This window comes from Gadus macrocephalus, chromosome 2 (genome assembly GCF_031168955.1).
Source record: "Gadus macrocephalus chromosome 2, ASM3116895v1".
Classification (NCBI taxonomy): domain Eukaryota; kingdom Metazoa; phylum Chordata; class Actinopteri; order Gadiformes; family Gadidae; genus Gadus; species Gadus macrocephalus.
Window position 1 is genome coordinate 21,212,710 of NC_082383.1, and position 19,887 is coordinate 21,232,596.

At 48.5% G+C, this 19,887-nt stretch overlaps 2 protein-coding genes across 2 annotated transcripts; one reads left to right on the forward strand and one right to left on the reverse strand.

The window, feature by feature from the left end:
• The first annotated feature begins 147 nt into the window (after window positions 1–147).
• si:dkey-16l2.16 (ras-related protein Rab-35) lies at window positions 148–6,144 on the forward strand. Its single transcript, XM_060074262.1, has 7 exons — window positions 148–397; window positions 1,278–2,123; window positions 2,680–2,730; window positions 2,964–3,087; window positions 3,744–3,868; window positions 4,677–4,801; window positions 5,157–6,144. Exons 2-7 carry the CDS (start codon window positions 2,069–2,071, stop codon window positions 5,304–5,306), a joined length of 630 nt encoding a protein of 209 aa, XP_059930245.1. The 5' UTR covers window positions 148–397; window positions 1,278–2,068; the 3' UTR covers window positions 5,307–6,144.
• A 299-nt stretch (window positions 6,145–6,443) lies between these two features.
• Window positions 6,444–19,451, reverse strand: anapc2 (anaphase promoting complex subunit 2). The gene is made up of 14 exons (XM_060074231.1): window positions 19,089–19,451; window positions 18,702–18,951; window positions 17,947–18,277; window positions 16,885–17,017; window positions 15,993–16,224; window positions 15,039–15,158; window positions 14,683–14,800; window positions 12,991–13,169; window positions 12,401–12,542; window positions 12,135–12,210; window positions 11,498–11,725; window positions 10,218–10,350; window positions 7,846–8,087; window positions 6,444–7,222 (listed from the first exon to the last, which is right to left on the reverse strand). Exons 1-14 carry the CDS (start codon window positions 19,188–19,190, stop codon window positions 7,013–7,015), a joined length of 2,496 nt encoding a protein of 831 aa, XP_059930214.1. The 5' UTR covers window positions 19,191–19,451; the 3' UTR covers window positions 6,444–7,012.
• Between the last annotated feature and the right edge of the window lie 436 nt (window positions 19,452–19,887).

Genomic DNA, 19,887 nt, shown 5'->3' on the forward strand with positions numbered 1-19,887 from the left:
AAGGTAACTTATGTTCAAACATCCCTGCTGATGTTGAGCAACAAGGGAAACGGAGGGCGTGGTCTTGAGCACGTGACCTGGACGTGGGCGAGGAGACGTGAGTCCAGTGTTGCCAGATTTCCCGCCCTATCTGGCAACAATGGATGCAACTCGCTGAAGCCAGTGTTGCCAGATTGGGCGGGAAATCTGGCACAATCTGGCAACACTGCGTGAGTCACAGCGCGGCTCCGTCAGGTGTGGTCACACACACACACACACACACACACAAGCCGACTGGAGAGGAGGTCACGCCTTCGGACTTTCCCGGAACAGCATGACCACCGGGTAGGGAAGCAACCGCTGTGATGATTGACCTCACCCGCCGGACCCACGGTTGACCGAGTCTCCAGCCCCCCGGGTGAGTGAACTCTGCGCCCCGCTGCCTGAGCTCCGGAGGACGGAGAGCGGAGACGCCGCCGCCAGGCCGTGGTCAGAGCTAGTTAGCCGATACCACGACGGTATCTCCATCGGGAGGCTACGAGCCTCCTCCTCAGCCCAGTGGACCCCGATGAGCTAACTAGGCTAACAACCCCGAACTTTTGACCACACGGATTGACAACTTATCAACTATCAACTTATCAAATATCCCCAAGGCGAACTAACACCGTTTGAGTTCGCTACAGGTGTTGGGAAGATCACTAAGAATTCATTTTTAATCGGGGAAAATCGGTTGAACGTGTCGTATTGCAGTAAAAACGAAGTGTGAATTGTTTTGACCCAAGCCACCGATCATGTAAAGGTTCATCAGACTTAAGTCTATTCATTAGAGACTTAAGTCTGTTGAATAACTTGAGTAGTGCAGGCTGGTGCTTCCTGTTTCAGTTTTCCCTACAGCGGTGTCTGGCAGCCGTCACTCCCGTTTAGTATGCAGGAGCCGCTTGACTAACTTGGTTCTTTTGGTGTTCTTTTTAATTAACTTATTTAATTCCACTGTGTCATTGTAAACCATGAAAGTATTGACACAAGTAGGTTCGTTGGTGAGATACATTGAACAAGTCTGTGCCTTGCCCCACCTGTCCTGTATGCTGAGAGTGACTGGGCAGAAATGTCGGGCGGTGCGGCTCCACTGAGCCGGGGTGGGAGAGCCGGAGGATAACTTTTGTTTGGGAACGTGGCTCTAGTACGCGGGGGTCAGGGAAGAACTGTGTTCAAAAACATTGCATCATTATGTAGTCACCTCTTGCATCAGTTGAAGATCGATATCTAACATGCATACACGTCTCTCAATTGTGTTCTAGGAAACCTGGACTGAACCAGAAAGAAGTAAGGACCTAACCTTGGAAGAGATTGTCCTTGTTCACCGAGGAGAGGGGGTCAAAGTGGAAACTGTAATAAAACCTGAGAGTGGTTTTCTCTTTTGGACTTTTCGACTGGGGCTGGGAATATAAATCCGATAAGGGGCCTCTGTTTACCCACAGAGGTCACAGACAAAATACTACACCGCTGTCATCCGTAGCACGAGCTAGCCTCTGCTGCATGCCATGCCTCTTTTGACGTGTCCATCAAGAAGACCCACTGCCCTCAAGATACCTCCATCTCAACGAAAGGAGACCCAGCTGTGAACGCACTCAGGGACGCACTCAGGGATATTACCGCTGGCTGAAACGTGGTGGAAGTGAGGCTGGGAAGAAGACATATGGACCCCACCCCCCCCCCCCCCCCCCAGGGTAAATCATCGTCAGCCACCTGCCTACAGGAATTACCCACAATGCTTCTGGCCTGTTCCTTTACCACACTGTGAAAGCAAAACTAGTGGGAAACGGTGAACTAACCAGGCTGGTTTGAACCAAATCATAGTTGTGGTGGGTGTGAGGAAGATAATTACAATACTGAAGGGGAAATTGTCCATGGTTTTCTGTTGGGGAATATTTCAGCTTTGTGGACGAAGACATCTGGTGCTGTTCTGAACTGGACGTGTTGGACAGTGAAGAGCGAGGGGAGAAGAAGAACAATCACGGTCATTTTGGCGTATGGGCCATCTGAGACCGCCTTCTGAGTGAACTGTGAAGCTTTCCAGGCCCCGGACAAAATGGCGGGAAAGGACTACAATCATCTGTTCAAACTGCTCATCATCGGAGACTCCAGTGGGTCCACTCTCTCTCTTTCTCCACGCTTGATAGAAAGAATAGAAATGTTCAAAAAGCACATGACCTCCTAAGGAGATTAAATGTTTTCCTCTTGCTCAGCAAACGTGGAATAGTTGCTTTCCATGCATTTCCGGTTGACACCAAGAAGATGTCTATGTTAAAATGATGACTTATGCAATTAAATTGTTAGGATGTTAATGTGCACTACTACACAAGTCTACAGCCCTCAAAGACTAGGGCTCAATCATACCTAAATATTACAAGCAGGAGAAAATCATTTTCACCTAATGTGGTCTTCATTGAGCAATGTTGGAAATATACCTTAGTTTACTGCCCGCCATGTCCCTTTTCAGACCGTCAAGTGTTCAGTTCTGTGCTTGAAATTGGTAGTTTTATAGGTCAAACACACGTTTTGTCTGATCATTGTTATACTAGGATTTGATCTTGCATACATAAATACAGGTTACATGATATTGCAACAGTCTGAAACCTTTGTTGAACTAATGAAATGCTAAACCCTGAATGTTTATCTCGTTTCCCTCGCTCTCCTCAGATGTAGGTAAAAGCAGCCTTTTGCTCCGCTTCGCCGACAACTCCTTCTCTGGTAAGTACCACGCGGTCCTTTCAAGATGAACCACCGCTGAATAGTCCAACTGGCAAAACAATGGAGCTGTAACAGAAAGTAGTCGAGTTGCAGCAGTGTAAATGTGAATAGGTTCGCTATGTTGGATATTCAAGTCGAGGTAAACTAAAGCCAGCCTGGTTTAACTACGAGCCTTTATGGCCATTGTAACGTTTCACTTCCTTGTTTGCTAACCATGCCCTATGGTTCTGCAGGAAGCTACATAACCACTATCGGGGTGGACTTCAAGATCCGCACGGTGGACATCGACGGGGAGCGTGTCAAACTCCAAATCTGGGACACGGCAGGCCAGGAACGATTCCGCACCATCACTTCAACGTAAGGCGGCATCCTGTACAGTAGTTTGAGGACTATCACCTCAACGTAGGGCTACACCCTGTAGTTTGAGGAGTATCACCTCAACGTAAGGCGGCATCCTGTACAGTAGTTTGAGGAGTATCACCTCAACGTAGGGCTACATCCTGTAGTTTGAGGAGTATCACCTCAACGTAGGGCTACATCCTGTACAGTAGTTTGAGGAGTATCACCTCAACGTAGGGCTACATCCTGTACAGTAGTTTGAGGAGCATCCCCTCAACTTAACGCTACATCCTGTACAGTAGCTTGGACAGCCATTGATCTACACAAATACATTGGATCACAAATATACCAAAAATGCCTAATTAATGAAAATATTATTACAGAAAGCACTAATTGCTTTTTCTTTAATACCTTTTCATTAATCAGGCATTTTTTTCACTTTGTGTATAAAAATTAGGCTTAAAAAAACATAACACAATAATGAACACGTTTGGCATCTGCTGATTCCAAATTGTAATCTTTTTATTTGATCTCAAAAGGTGTGTGTGTGTGTGTGTGTGTGTGCGCGTCCTTGTATTTGTTCCTGGACGTCTTGACACAGTCAACACCCTCTGGCTGTTTGCTCAAGCCGTTCCCCGGCCCGCCGTTCTGACGATCTCCCCCCTTGTGAACAGCTACTACAGAAACACCCACGGGGTCATCATCGTGTACGACGTCACCAACCCCGAGTCCTTCGTCAACGTCAAGCGGTGGCTCAACGAGATCACGCAGAACTGTGACAACGTCTCCAAGATCCTGGGCAAGTCTTTCATCGCTATCCGTCTACCGATTGGATCTATCGAGGAGAGTAGTTTTGTACAGAAGAAGATTAGGGCCACAGACAAACGGCGTGTTTCAATTAATAAAACATTATCCCTATCTTACTTGTAAGCTAGACTAAATACCTAAATACAGTTGATCAATCTATCAAGGAACCTATTATGTTGACACTTGTCGGCTCTTGCATCGGCTGCCGTAGAAGAATGACCTCATTTGGAAAGTACCCACTGGCACCTTGAACCTGACTCATGCGTGAACTGGAGTCAAATGGTGACTAGTGAGTCCACTGTTTCAGATGGAATTCAAACACTGTGATAAAAAAAAAGAAGGTGTTTTGACATTAGGACATAGGAGTTTGCCCCTTTTAAATCTAAATTGGAGATTTATTTCAGTATTAGTGATAAAATGGCAGAGATTACTATGTTTAAGATCATATCATTTAGGTTAAATGGCTCTTTAATACCAGGGCCAATGTTGATCGTGGGTTTCACCAGGGCCACTTTACTGGAGGCTTTACAGTGTCTCTTCCTATATGGTCTGAATGGCAGCGTGGGGTGGGGTGGGGTGGGGGGGGTATTCAGTTGGTTGCAATCTGCAACTCCACCTCTCGATGCCACAAAGTCCGACACCGGCACCCTTGAAACAAAAACAGACCCGGTCATTGCGGGTGACATCACCGTGCTGGACCTGGCAACGCGATCCCTGCACAAAACCCGGCACTGGGAACCCGAGATCGTGCCGAGGTGGAAAGGGCTAACGTTTTTGTCTGTCTGTCGTCGTCTCCTCAGTGGGTAACAAGAACGACGACCCCACGCGGAAGCAGGTGGACACCGACGACGCCATGCAGTTCGGGGAGTCTGTGGGGGTCCCGGTGTTTGAGACCAGCGCCAAGGAGAACATGAACGTGGAGGAGGTGGGGGGACGCACGGCCGTGTCTCGTAGCCTTCTCCTTCTGCGTCGCTCGTCCCCGAGGGGAACGAGGGCGGCGTAGCAAGCCGCCATGGAATAAATAGGATAGTCGTAATGAAGTGACGATACAGAGTTATAAAACCGGTCACGCAAAATGTCAACTTAGTTAAAAGTGAACTGATTTAGGGAACTTGTATCTAAATGTGCATTTTGTATTTACGGTTCATTTTAATGATTTGAAGTTCATTTTATTTAAGTTAAGTTAATTGAAGTTTAAGCTATTTGATTTTTAAGTGTTAATGTGTGTTGTGTGCGTCCACTCTCCTCCCCCCCCCCCCCCCCCTACCCCCTTCCTCCAGATGTTCATGGCCTTCACCCACATGGTGCTGCGAGCCAAGAAGCAGAGCCAGAACCGGGCTGAGAGGGAAAGGGAGCGCGAGAGGGACCGCGTGGACATCAGCGCCCACCGCGACCGCGACCGCAAGAGGAGGGGCAAGAAGTGCTGCTGAGGCCCCCAGACCCCACCTCCACCTCCTCCTCCACCTCCCTGTCCCTGCCCCACCTGTGACCAACACGCTCGCACTCGCATGGAGAGAGAGATAGAGGATTGGTTGTGCCTTAACGCGAGTCCGTCTAAAGAGTGGATAAACATTGCCGTCGAGCCTCTGGTGAAACGTCGGCTCCTCACAGTGGCTTTTTCTGATTGGCTCACGAGGCCAGGCCAATGTAAACGGCTGGTACGGACCCTCGTCTGGGAAACGGTGACTGAGATGAGCTGCCCTGTGATCGGTGTGATTCCCGTAGTTAAGCCTGTTTCTGGGGGATTTGACGGAGGTGGACGACAGTGACCGACAGGGTCCGTTTGCCAAAGCAACACGGAACACTATTGGATGAGTGACGGACAGTACAGACTCAAAAGGCCAGAGAGGGAACGGTTATTGTTTCACCGCTGATCGCCTGGGAAACCCAGTGGTGGAAGAGCCAGCGTGTCAACTTTGCACTGAGAGGAATCGCAGATGAAACGATTGAAAAACCACTGCTATGTGCCAACTTTTGTTTTTAATAATCGTATTCTAACAGTATGCGTTTGCTTGTTTTATCTTCGGAAGGGAACTAGTGTGCTTGTTTCTCGTGACCAGAACGCTTACCTAAACGAGTCGCACTCAAATGGGCATAGTCTTTGTTTTTTAGCATCTTATAAGCCTTAATTCTTTGTAAAACGTGGTCAGTGATGCAGAGTTAGTCTTAACGGTTGACGCAAAATGTGATTAGAGTTGTCATCTCATCATTTTTTTTATGAAAATGCCTAGCAAATAACCAATTAAAGCAATAAAGTAAATAAGTCAGTTTTGTCCCACTATTTTAAGGAGAACTTAATGGATTTCCTTTAATGGATGGAGTTGGGATATCATTCTTACTTGAGAGGGTGAATAAAATGTATTCAATGCCTAAAGGTAAAACATACAAAAAGTGAAGTAGTTCATTTGCGCTTCACTCCATAGTTGAAGGCTAATTAATGCTGGGCAATTTTAGTATGGCAGAGGATTTAATCATGAATATTCATGTGGTTGCCTGGTAACCAGCATGGTCATTCTAACACCACCTTAACGGACATTATAACATTCAAAGTGACCAGAAAATAGCTGTTTAAAATCCAAGTACTTTAATGAAACAAAGTTCACTAATTGATACAGACTCGCACCTAACAATCTAACTTGCATGGCGGATTGCAACCAAATGTAAACGTGACTGCAAATATGTCCAGAACACAATTATTGAGTGATGTTTAGCATTACATTGAGCCGATGGGTTGCCAATATCGCAGGCAGGTAGTTTCCATCGTGTTAAACAGGTGTGACGGCCGACCGCTTCCACCGCGTCAACAATGAAAGCAGCAGGACAGAACTTCTTTTAATGAGGAACCATACAGACCAGACTCGTGCTTGTGAAACCGTCAGTAGGACTAAACCCCGGTATGGCGAGCAGCTTGTGGTCGTGTCTCTCTCTGTATTTTTGGCATCCAAAACTCCCAGTGGTCGGGTGTGGTGTCCATCACACGAGTAGGTGTCCCACGCGACCCAGAGAGATCGAGCGGCCAAATGTTTTGAATCTTGACCGGGTTGGGGGGGGTGCTACAGGCTCCACTTCAACCGCCTGTAGCACCCGGTCCGAGGCGCCTGGCCGTGTAGAGTCTGTACCCAGGCCCCCCCCCCCTTCAGTTGGCCTTGGGCAGCCGGTACACCCCTGCCGACACCATGAGCTGGTGCTCCCGCACCTTCCTCTGCAGGAAGGCCTCCAGCTCGTTGACGTCCATCTCCGTGACGACGGGCCCCGTGGCCACGAACATCCGCAGCATGGAGTGGATGCGGTCCAGGGTCATGCTCTCCAGGTTGGTCAGCATGGCCTGGATGTAGGCCCAGAACAGCTGCAGCGCGGCGAGGGGGGGGGGGGGAGGTACATGTTAAAGAGAAACCAAAGACTAGGAATAATAACTAAACACAACGTTGTATACACACGGACGCTCTAACGCTAACTCAAACAAACACAGACTTCGTGTCACACACACACACACGCGTGCTCTAGCGTTAACTCGCACACATAGACTTCGGAGTCACACACAAAAAACACACTCTCTTATCGCTAACACAAACACAGATTTCGGTATCACACACGAACACACACACACACACAGGCTCTATCGCTAACACACACAGACTTTGTAGTCACACACACACCCCATATCTGACGAAAGCTAAATTGCGTGCGTGCGTAGGTGTATGTGTGTGTGTGTGCGCGCTCGTGCGTGTACCTGCAGCTTCTCCTCGCGCTGCTCCAGCTGTGTGTGTGTGTGTGCTGTACCTGCAGCTTCTCCTCGCGCTGCTCCAGCTGTGTGTGTGTGTGTGTGTGTGTGTGTGTGTGTGTGTGTGTGTGTGTGTGTGTGTGTGTGTGTGTGTGTGTGTGTGTGTGTGTGTGTGTGTGTGTGTGTGTGTTGTACCTGCAGCTTCTCCTCGCGCTGCTCCAGCTGTGTGTGTGTGTGTGTGTGTGTACCTGCAGCTTCTCCTCGCGCTGCTCCAGCTGCGTGGTGGTGTTGGAGTCCCCCTCCTCGTCGCTGTCCATCAGCAGCACGCTGCGCTCCTGCCGCTCGCGGGACGAGCCCGTCTCCAGCACCGAGTACTGGCCCCCCGCCTCCTCGCGCAGGACTCCCTGCTGCTGCCACAGCGCCAGCTTCCTGTGCACCGTCTCCTTGGACACGCCTAGCTTGGCACTCAGCTCCTCCAGGCTCCACGAGCCTAACGGGGGGGGGGGGGGGAGAGGAGGAGGGGGAGGAGGGGGGCCGAGATGAAGGTCAGTGTGGGAGACACATACGCAAGTCTACTGTGTGATATAGGTTCTATAGTCTTTTCTAGTGTGTGTGTGTGTGTGTGTGTGTGAGTCTGCCCGCCTGTGACTGTGTGACTGTGTGTGTGTGTGTGTGTGTGTGTGAGTCTGCCCGCCTGTGACTGTGTGACTGTGTGACTGTGTGACTGCGTGCGTGCGTGCGTGCGTGCGTGCGTGCGTGCGTGCGTGCGTGCGTGCGTGCGTGCGTGCGTGCGTGCGTGCGTGCGTGCGTGCGTGCGTGCGTGCGTGTTTCTTTAGTAGGGATGGGCAACGATCGTCGAATAGTCGGGGTCACGTAGAATATCGAATAATGAATGTGACTATTGTTATTTATTACACGGCTCTTCTCAATGCTGCGGAACGCTCCGTTCACAACTTCCAGCAGTGAATTTTGCATTTGAGAATTCACCGCTGCCAAGCATATATGACCGCTGTCAAGGAAAGTGGATTTTTGGCCACTTTATCAACTTATCAACCCCAGTGTCCTCGCCGGGGTTGACACACACACACACACACACACACACACACACACACACACACACACACACACACACACACACACACACACACACACACACACACACACACACACACACACACACACACACACACACACACACACACAATAGTCCACAATAATATAACACTACGAATGCTGGTAACAAATAAATGGTAAAAAGACACACGTGTGAAGTTTTTTTTTTTTAGTTTTGATAAGTAGCCGTATAATAAGCAGGATAATGTATAGAACGTCGGCGGTGATTATCGAAAATAAGCGTTATTTTCCTGATAATGAGCGGCGTTCTATACATTATCCCTACAGAAACTAGGAAGGCAGACGTGTTCCATAGTTTCCATACGCTAAAGACGTGTCTAGTTCACCGTCATGCAGGCTGCGATCCGTTTTTGGCGCATGTAGGCCTATCTGCCTAAGCCTATATTGATCAATTTGAAGTTGATTAAGCAGTGGTTGAAATAAACAGATTGATTTCCTACAAGTCATAAAAGCCTCTCACTGTGTCATTGTGTGAATGTGTATCCCGAGGTGCGCGTGTGAATGTGTGCGTTGGGGGTTCTTGATTGACCCGATTTTAGAATAATATTCTAATACTTCTCAGCGAATATCGAATAGTATTTTTGCCAGAAATGCACATCCCTAGTCTTCAGGTGGTGGGCATGTTCACCGGGGCTTAGGCGGTAATAGTAGTGGTCACGTGTGATTGAATTCACCTTTTGGCTTTTTGGCATAGAGAGAGAGAGAGAGAGTGAAAGAGAGTTTAGGAGTGAATACTCTTAGTTGACCGCACTTACGCACGCCAATATAAGATTCGTTCACTGGTGCCAGTTTGTTGAAGTGAAACTGAATTATTTTAACTATGTGCGTCAGTGTCTGCAACGTTCAGTCCCTCACGACTACTTTGAACTGCTTAACTGCTACAGGCAGGATTTCATAGTTGATGTGATTGAATATTGATTGGCCTTTTTTGTCGTTTCATGATACCAGAAGCGTCTGGAGGTTCTGTGTGCTGTGAGATTAAACCAGAGGACTCTTCAGGTACAATGCTGGTTTCAAACCATCCCCGTCTGCTTCTCTGTGACTGTCCACATGGACAACATGCAAACACTGACAGCCTTTGTGTCTTGGAAGGGTGATCTCAGAACATGTGAGTGACAGAAGAAGAATGGTCATCCTTTCTTGTGGGGATAGCTGGGACTGTATGTCCTTCATCAACTGGCGTCTAAGAATATCTGACAACATGTGCGAGATGCACATGATGGTAAGATGGTGATGGGCTGATTTGACACATCAGTTTGATTTAACACCATGACAGGGATTTCGAGCGTGTGTGTGTGTTTATGTCTGTGTGTGTGTCTCTGTGTGACTCTTTGTGACTGTGTGTGTTTGTTTCCGTGTGTGTGTCTCTGTGCGACTTTGTGTGTGCGTTTGTGTCCGTGTGTGTGTCTCTGTGTGACTTTCGTGTGTCTCTTTGTGACTGTGTCTGACTATGTGTCTCTGTGCGTGCGTGCGTGCGTGTACTGACTCTTGTCCTGGAAGTGCAGGATAATGGCGGCGTGGATGGGCGACACGGTGAGGTCGGTGAGCACCCGGTCTTCCAGCTCCACGTCCATGGTGACCGAGCCCAGGTGGGCCTTCCAGCTCAGCGTCCTCATGGCCTTGGGGCGGGACGCACGGACCAGACAGGTTGGTGGTAGGGACATACAGACATAGAAACACACACTACTCATCAGGGGTCTGAAGGAAATGGGTGCTTTGGTCTGGGGATTCATCTCTCTAGGTTTATATTTGAATGTTTGCTTTGTTAAACAGGACTTTCTACAGTCTATAAGTTCTAGACTAGAAATTAGTATGAACACTTTATATTCTTAACTTGAAGAACCTGACAACAATGTGATTGAAAAGTAGAGATGAATAGAAAAAATTGGAATACCACAATATGTTCTTCTTCATACCATGGGTCCTTTGCTAATATTAATAATAATGTCAGAATACCAGGTCTGTATCCAACTAATACCCGTGTGCTTAAATCATTTAAACATCCTATTAATTGCCAATTAGTGGCGTCTAAAACTTTAACTTAAGTTGTGCCTTTCCCATCAATAACTTAATTACTCAACGTAACTAACAATCAAGCTGCAATATATAAATACTAACTCACGCCCACTGAGGGTAGCCTTGATCCAACACATACTACCCTACCCATATACATTCATACATGCATACATTCTGGGTGTAGCCAGTGGGACTGACACCCTAACCTTGGCAGAGTTAAAGCCTTGCTCTCCTAGTCAGTCCCTCCAGAAAAATGCGGCATTTTTTTGTGATTGTTGCAGCCAAAAATCCTTGATTATGCAGCACGTTTTCTTAAAAAATGCGATGAAATATGCGGCATATTTACGCAATTTTATGCAATGAAATTGCGGGAACTTCCAAAAATTGCGGGAACTTGCGAGAAAATTGAGGGAACTTGAGGGAATGTGTAATCACATCACTTCATAACGTTCCCATGGCAACAGGGGGAAATGGCTGCTTTTGTGTGAAGTAAACATTTTTCAACTTTCTGCTAAGATATATGTGACTTTTACAACGAAAATGCGGGGATTATGAAATCATGCAAGCCCCGCATATTTTACACGAAAATCTGCAATTTTTGCGGCATATTTGAAAAAAATGCGGCCCCCGCAAGAATATGCTGACTTATTATGACTTATTATGCGTTGAATTATGCGATGGCATAATCGCGTTTCTCTGGAGGGACTGCCTAGTGGACAGATCCGGGACCTGCTCCGGCTGCTACCTCACCTTGAGCTTCTCGTAGCGGTGTGTGTAGGCCTCCATGGCCTGGGAGACCGCGGGGGGCAGCTCCAGCTTCTCCTCCTTCAGCTGGGGCCAGAACTCAGAGGAGAAGATCATGGCGGAGAGGGCCAGAGGCGTGGGCGGGGGCGTGGGAGGCTCCTCCCCCGGCCCTGCCCCCGCCTTCGACTCCTCCTCCCGGATGTTGGCGTTGATCCTGCGGGAGTCGGCCACATCCTGTGGGAGGAGAGGGGAGAGAGGGAGGAGAGGGAGGAGAGGGAAGAGAGGGAAGAGTGAGGCAAGGGAAGAGAGGGAAGAGAGGGAAGAGGAGAGAGGAGAGGGAAGAGAGGGAAGAGAGCGAGGAGAGAGGAGAGGGGAGAGGGGGAGGAGAGGGGGGGGAGCGAGTAGTGGGGGGAGAGGGGGGAGTAAGGAATGAGTAAGATCAGATCGTCTAGTGATTTGGCTGTTTGACTCCCAACCCAAAAAAAGGTTCCGGGTGCGATTCCCAACGTCCACAGCTTAATAACGGAAGAGCATCCTCGAGCACACTTCCCAGGCACCATGTGACACTACAATAGGCACTGTGGCACACCACAGTGCAGCTCACACAACACGACGTCGTAAACCACCACAAGGAACTGCCTACCTTCAGCATCACCTCGCAGTAGTGCATGTGGGACTCCCCGAACCGCAGCTTCAGGAGCTCCACGTTACGGATCTCCCTTCAGGGTGACAGGAGGCACACGGGGACGGTTAGAAACCCCACTCCGAGTTAGACCACGAGCACCAGAGAAGGGACCGCCAACTGCATACGTGGTGGTGGTGGTGGTGGTGGGGGGGGCCGAGATGTCAGTGGTGCCTTGGGTGGTGGTGTGGGTGCAGGTGGTGGTGGTGGTGGTGTTGTTGTGTTACCGGGCAGTGTTGTAGTTGAGCTGGTGCAGCAGGCGGTGGGCCAGCACGGTGCGGTACTCGTCGATGAAGATCTCCTTGCTGCCGTAGATGCTGACCAGCAGGCTGATGATGTCAGAGGAGCGCCGCTTGGAGCCCGTCTTGTCTGACCCGGAGGGATGGCAAAAGTCACCATCATCGTCATCATCGTCATCATCGTCATCATCGTCGTCAGCGTCGTCAGCGTCGTCAGCGTCGTTATTTATTTAGACACTGAACATTATTTTCCGTGTTTAACGGGATATGTCAAGTGTGAAATGTTAGGGATAGTGTGTTAGTTTATTTTCTTATTATTTCTTTGTATAGTTACACCTCCAACTTCTGGTGGGATATGAGCTCATCTTAGGTCTTCATGTTATTTCTATTTTGGCACTGCTTTCACTTGTCTTCTGTGATTTGCGGTAAGACCAAAATGTCCGTCCCAAATTCAGTTATCCTACGTACGTATCATTAATTGACAGAACAATTTGTCACGCATCGTCCCAGGGGGTGCTGGTTTGAATCCCCCAGGGACGGATGCATGGCGGAAGTACCCAGGGGGGGGGCCTACTGACCCTTGACGGCGTCGGTGGGGTCCGGCAGCCAGTCCTCGAGGGCCCCGCCCTCGTCCTCGCTGTCCTGCATCTCCAGGGTGACGGGGTCGGCCCGGGACAGCTCGTTGGCCAGGTCGATGCAGCCATCCGTGTCCCCCGTCAGCCCCGCCACGATCTGCCTCACCGTGTCCTCCCGTGTCCTGGAGGGGGGGAGAGGGGGGAGAGGGGGGCGCGAGTGAGATAGGATCGTCTGGTGATTTGGTAGACTGGGTTCCCCCGGCCCATTCTGCCGGCGATTGGAAGTCTGGGGAAGGGTCTGGAGAAGAGCAATTCATTTCTTTCTGCCTCCGATACGTTTTTTTGTGGGGAGCCAATCAACAAGCTGGTTTGAACTAGGCCCGTCGATCACGCCTCTTGTGCTGAAGAAAACGACGGCAGCCTCCCCAGGGCCAGACCAACGTGCGTTCTACGATTGAGCTTGGTCTGGCGACAGCCAGGCGGGTTATTTGGTTGATTGACTCACAACCAAAAAAAGGTTCTGGGTACGATTCCCAGGGTTCGATTCCCAACGTCCACCGCCTAATAACCATCCTTGAGTTCAATGCCCAGGCCCCATGCGCCCCGACACTTTGATGGGCGAACACAGTACAACGTACCCAACACGATGGTATATCTAGACTAGATTAGATTCACTTTATTGTCATTGCACAGTAACAGGTTACGAATGCAACGAAATGTAGGTGTGTTTAACCAGAGTTCAAACATCAGTTTGAGCAACATGTATAAATATATTTACAGCATAATATCTGTGCAGCTAAAGTGAATCACAACAGTTATACAGTAAAGTGCAGGTAGTTCAAGATTGTGATCCGTTTTATGGTGGCGACGTCGTTTATGTTCTCCTTGATATGATCCAAAACAAGAGGAGGTGTATGAGTCGACGGCTGCGTGTGGGTCTACTGTGTCTGTGACAGCAAAGTCAGTCCAGTTGGTGTGATGAAGCCGGTGTTGACCACCATAACAAGCTACTGGGGAAAGGCGGTGAGAGGGGAGAGGACGGCCCCTGGTGGGAGGGAGGCATGAGGCATCGCGTGGCGGTTCACATGGGCAGCATCCAAAATGGACGCACAGTGTAAGACAATATGACGGATAAAAAGACGAAAGACTAATTTGAATTATTGCCGTCATACCAACGGTGGACCGTCGCTTATCTTCCAGATTGTGTACAAAACAAAAAAACAAAAAATATCGATCGATAAGTACTTATAAATAAGTACTTAGTTTTGTAGCATATTATCCTAGCTAGCTTTGTTGTATACGGGGAATGGGTTTAACTAGAGATTGTAAGTGCTTGGCACTTTGTTCGATGAACACCCTTACTGTAGCGATATATTGTACTTCTGAAAAATGTAATTATTGTAAGTCACTTTAGATAAAAGTGTCTTCTAAATGCCCTAAATGTAAATGTACTTAAAATATCGTCTGGGGCTGTGAGGTTACATTGGAAAGTGTATTGGCTTACATTTCTATGACAACATGAATAGATTCAACAGAAACTCGAACTATAGAAATCGTGGTGATGATTTGATTTCCCATTCGTCGCTCCCTTTACAAACACTTTGAGACGGAGGGACAGGTTTGAGTTCGAGAATCAGTGTATTCGTTCACGAGGTTTAAAGATGGACGGGGAACGGGGCGACGCGAAGCACTGACCGGAGGTATTTGCGGATGGGCTGACAGGCCACCTGCAGTATCACCATGGACGGGTCCAGGTCCCTCAAGGCCTTGATGGCCGAGATGTACACCGTGAGGATGTCCGACGTGTGGACCCCTGAGGTCGGGGGGGGGACAGGACCACACAGAAATATAAATACTTTTCAGAAATGGCCGTGTATAGTACATTGATCCATGACTACTATCAGATGCAAAACAGACAATGTGTCAACGTGACATTGATCCATGAAAATATTTTAGATGCAAAACAGTCAATATGTTTATTCTATTAATATTTCAATGATTTGATGTTGTCAACGGGTATGTCCATCATGGATGTTTATTCAGTAAATCACCTGGGTGAAGGAGGCGGCTCTCAAACGCAGACTTCAGCGAGGTCAGCAGCTGCTGCTTCTGATTGGTTCGTTCCAGACAGAACTTCAGATCTTCTATGGCGGGTTTGGACTCCGGGAAATCTGCGGGTGGATGGTGATGAGAGAATGAAGCCACGACAGCAATCACTTTGGACAGCCATTGAAAGAAAGTCACCCCATGCTCCACAAACACAAACAAAAAAAATGCAATCATAATGTAGCGTTGTGCTCAATGAAAGCAGCCCTAATTACTAAGGCTGTCAGTTAAACGCGTTATTAACGGCGTTAATGCAAACCAATTTTAACGGCGTTAAATTATTTTATCGCGCGATTAACGCAAATTCATATTTAAAAAAAATAAAAAATAAATTCTTTGGCTCAAAACACAGAAGCAGTAGCCTGACTGCTATGTTCAAGGCAGTATGTTTGTATGTTCATCGTTTAATTGCACTATAGGCTTTTTTAGTATCTTCCTGTTTTGATCAGTATATGCCAATGTTGTTATCAATACAAAAACATTTGCACAAGGCAAGCCGATGCAATTCTCCATGTTGATAAGAGCATTAAAATGAGAACAATTAAGAAATCAAGGGATATTTAGCATAGAAAAATTAATCGCGAGTTAACCATGACATTAATGCGATTAATCGCGATTAAATATTTTAATCGCTTGACAGCCCTACTAATTACACACAGCCACATAGAGAGGTATCCTTCAGTCCTTCATCCCATCGCAAATAGAGTCACCATCACCAACCCGGTCACCATTTTAAATCATTGTTTTCTTATCAGAGTGTTCCCCGGTGGTCCAGGGCCGAGTACAGAGCCCACCGCGGTGTAAACAACACGTGGATTCTAATCAGTGTGTCTTTCCCCTCCATGGATCCCCCATGTGTGGACCCCCCCCCCCCCCCTCCGTGGCCCCCCCCCCCTCACCTCGGATGATGCTGAAGAGCTCCTCTATGCGCATGTTGACGTACACCCGGCAGAAGAACTGGTGCATGTGGCGGCGCCACTGCTCCAGCATGCTGGAGCAGGCCCGGACGGCCGTGCCGGGCCCCAAGGTGTGGGTCCACCCCTGGGGGCTCCACCCGTGGGGGCTCCCGGCCTCCTCCTCCTCTATGCTGGTGAACACCTGGTCTAGCCAGTCGAAGACCAGCTCCAGCCACTGAGGGGTGATGGAGGGGAGCGCGCGCACACACACACACACACACACACACACACACACACACACACACACACACACACACACACACACACACACACACACACACACACACACACACACACACACACACACACACAGTACAGTAAGGCATGGACTGGGAGAGAGGTTGCCAGCCAGTCAGAGCAGAACCAACAAGGAAAGCAGATCCAGGAACCAGGCATTGCTTTGACACTAGGTTATAAATAGAAAGTTTCCCTTATCTCCCCGATCACAAATATGATAGCGAAAGCCATGGAATGGAATAACACACAGGTTTAGACTGAAGCCCGAGGGATGCAGATAGAGGATCAAAGAAAAGTTATTTTTGTTCTCATGACATAAGACAAAAACAAATGTGTCCTGAAAACTAGTGTGTGTGTGTGTGTGTGTGTGTGTGTGTGTGTGTGTGTGTGTGTGTGTGTGTGTGTGTGTGTGTTAGTGTGTGTGTGTGTGTGTGTGCTCTCTGAGGCATGGGATGATAGCTAGATCCTAACCAACTCCCATTTCACAATCAGACAGAAGAAAGCATTTCCGGCCCTCGACAGACATATTGGGGGCGTAAGGGTGTGTGTGTGTGTGTGTGGGGGGGGGGGGGGGGGGGGGGGTGTTCAGGGACGGTACCTCGTCGAAGTCCACCAGGAAGGAGCGTTCGTACTCGCCCCTGCAGTGCTGCTCCATGCGCTGCTCCAGTAGCTTGTGCATGATGGAGGTCACCGCCTCGCTGCTCACCTGCTCCAGCAGCTGCAGACGCCGCCTGCAGCCGTCACGAACACCCCTCGTCAGCTCGACATCCAGACAACAGTGCGACGGTCTGTTCCAGCACCCTCGGACGCCAGCCCTCCCGAGTTTTTTTTTACGTCATTTCCCCCCGTCTCGTCTTTGTGATCGTGTCGTGAAATTGGCTCGTCGTTGTTTGTCGTTAGCTACATTCGCCTCTTTACCAAACCAGCCCGAAAAACAAAACGCCACTACTTTACATTGTATTGCACGCGCAGCAAGACCACGCAATTTAGAAATTGGTGACTGGAATAAAGTAGCAATGTAATCAAGTGTGTAAGAGCATTTAAAATCAACATTAAAATGACCAACTTGGTACAAATACAAAGAAAATCATTCTCTTCACGGGCGCAGCCATTTCGTTGAGAGCGTCATCACTGCTCTCGGTCTACTCTCAGAATTCCGAAAGATGAGGACAAAAAGAAGGGCGTGCCTCCGAGTAATGCCGCAAGAAAGCTGGGAGACCGTCGACTTTCGACGCGGAAGTCTGGCGTCCGAGGATTGAGGAACACAGCATTACACCGCTTGGTTCGATACTCAACTCTCATTGGTCAATGTCAGAGTTCAGCGGACTGATTATAATCAACTAAATTGTATCTATATATTTAATATATAATTGGCATATTTCTTATCAAATGATCTATCCTATATCGTCTTCTTAAGTAAGTAGCTGTTTAATCAGTGTATCATTATTGTGGAATAATGATTATCTCTTCACAGTTGTTCTCACACACACACACACACACACACACACACACACACACACACACACACACACCCTTACTAAGCATAGGGAACCGCCAATGGAGCTATAAACAGTGTATAACTTTTGACCCGTAACTAACTATCTCTCTAAAGTCGTCGTCGTCGTCCGTCCCCCCCCCCCCCCCCCCCCCCCCCACTCACAGTATGTCGCTGAGCTCCTGCTGCTGCAACAGGGCCTCCTGGCACCAGCAGTGCCCCGCGGGGCCAACGCAGCCGGGGCAGGCTCCGCCCCCGTCCTCGGGCCCCCCGTCCTCCGCGGCCCCCCCCTCCCGTCTCCGGCCCTCTCGGCTCATTTGCACCGAGAAGGTGCGGCTGTAGAACTCCAGCACGCGGCGCCGCAGCGCCGCCGGCGGCGAGAAGAGGAGCCGCGCCCTGATGATGGTGAAGGCCCGGTCGCGGAGGGCCTCGGCCCCGGGGCCCGACAGCCCGCAGCGGCCCTCCTCCTGCCAGCGCCCCAGCGTCTCCAGGCCCCCTGCAGGACCACAGAGAGGAGGAACACTGTGTTCAACTGCTCACTTTTTTCCCCCTAATTTAAATTGAATTCAAAGTTTTGTGAATTGAAACGAATTTTTCTCGAATTTAATTCGAAAAAGAACTTTTTTCACCTTCACAAATCTTTTCATGAACTATTAGGTTAGATGTCGAACTTGCATCGGACGCAACCATCCACTATTGTGCTGTGACTTCATCGTTGTAGATGGAGACTAAGGTGTTTGTAGTTGTTAGTTTGGTTACAAGACTATAACCATGTCATCTGAATAAAGGTCAGTACAACATTCCAATTACTATACTGGAAGGAAGTTAGTAGACTTGAAGAGCCTTTGGTTAGCGAACCTATCGGGAGAGAACATGTCATGTGTAAGGTACTAGCGACAGTTGAGTTGAACAACACTTGCCTATGAAAGGCTTCAGCTTCTCCAACAGGGTGTGAAAGGCATCCAGGAGGACCCGGGCTCTGCCCCTCTCCTCCAGTTCATTCTCCGGCTGTTCGAGTCCAGCCAAGAACTCGGGGGCCACCGCTGTCGCAAGGCGCGTCTGCAGCCTATTCAGCAGCCAGGATTCTAGATGCCTGCCCAGTCCACTCGTACACAAAACGGCGAGCTTCTCGGACACACACTCCTGCGACGCAGAAGACCCTGGGTCCAACTTAGCACGGACGGAAGGGGGAGATAAGTGAATGAATCCATTACCGATAGGATGGGTATCGCATTGTTCTTATGATCATGTTGCATGCAGGACAGAGATGACACGTCAATAATGATAGCTGGACCAGGCCTACTCACCAAAGCTGCAGACACAGTGGCCCAGGCTTCAAGACTCCCCCCTAGGAAGGGTCCTGGGCTGGACGTTTCGACAGAGTCGGACTCCATCAGTTCTTCCTCCATTTGGGCTTGCTTTACCTTATTGTGCTAATGCTAGGGGAAAGCATTTGCACTAGAGTGGGACGTCCCGTAAGCTCACAAACCTCTTGTCTAAGCGTGGTGTTTTTAAAGAGGAGACCCAAGGGAACAGTAGACATGTGTAGGATTATTCTCCTAAGAGGTAGGCGCCATGGTTTTAAACTCCAGTCTTCTTACAGTAATCGCGCTTTCGCTGTTTCTTCTTCACTGAAGGGGTTCAGTCGCAGGTTTCTGCGATATTGAAATATCGCCATCTACTGTTTAAGGGAGGGGGAATTTGTGTTTCTGAGAAACTGTTTAATTTGTTAAAAAATCTAAGCAAAAATCCAAACATCAGAGGAATATTTTTAATAATTGTAATATGTAGAATGATCTCCAAATCCTGCAAAGCCTATTGAGCAATATAACGTTAGATTTCAATGGTTATCATGACTATTATCACTCAATTCCACCTTGTAATAGCTTAATAATTAAGAGTACGGCTATATAACATTGAAGTCCATTTCATTTATGCATGAATAATTTTACTTAAAAATTGTTTTACATTTTACTTATTTATTTCGATAATAATTTAATGAATCTATTTTGAATCTATATATTTACATTTATTTAGATAATAAATCAATCCCACCACATCAAATAAACGAGCTATAACAACACGCAGAATACTCTTTTCTGTGGG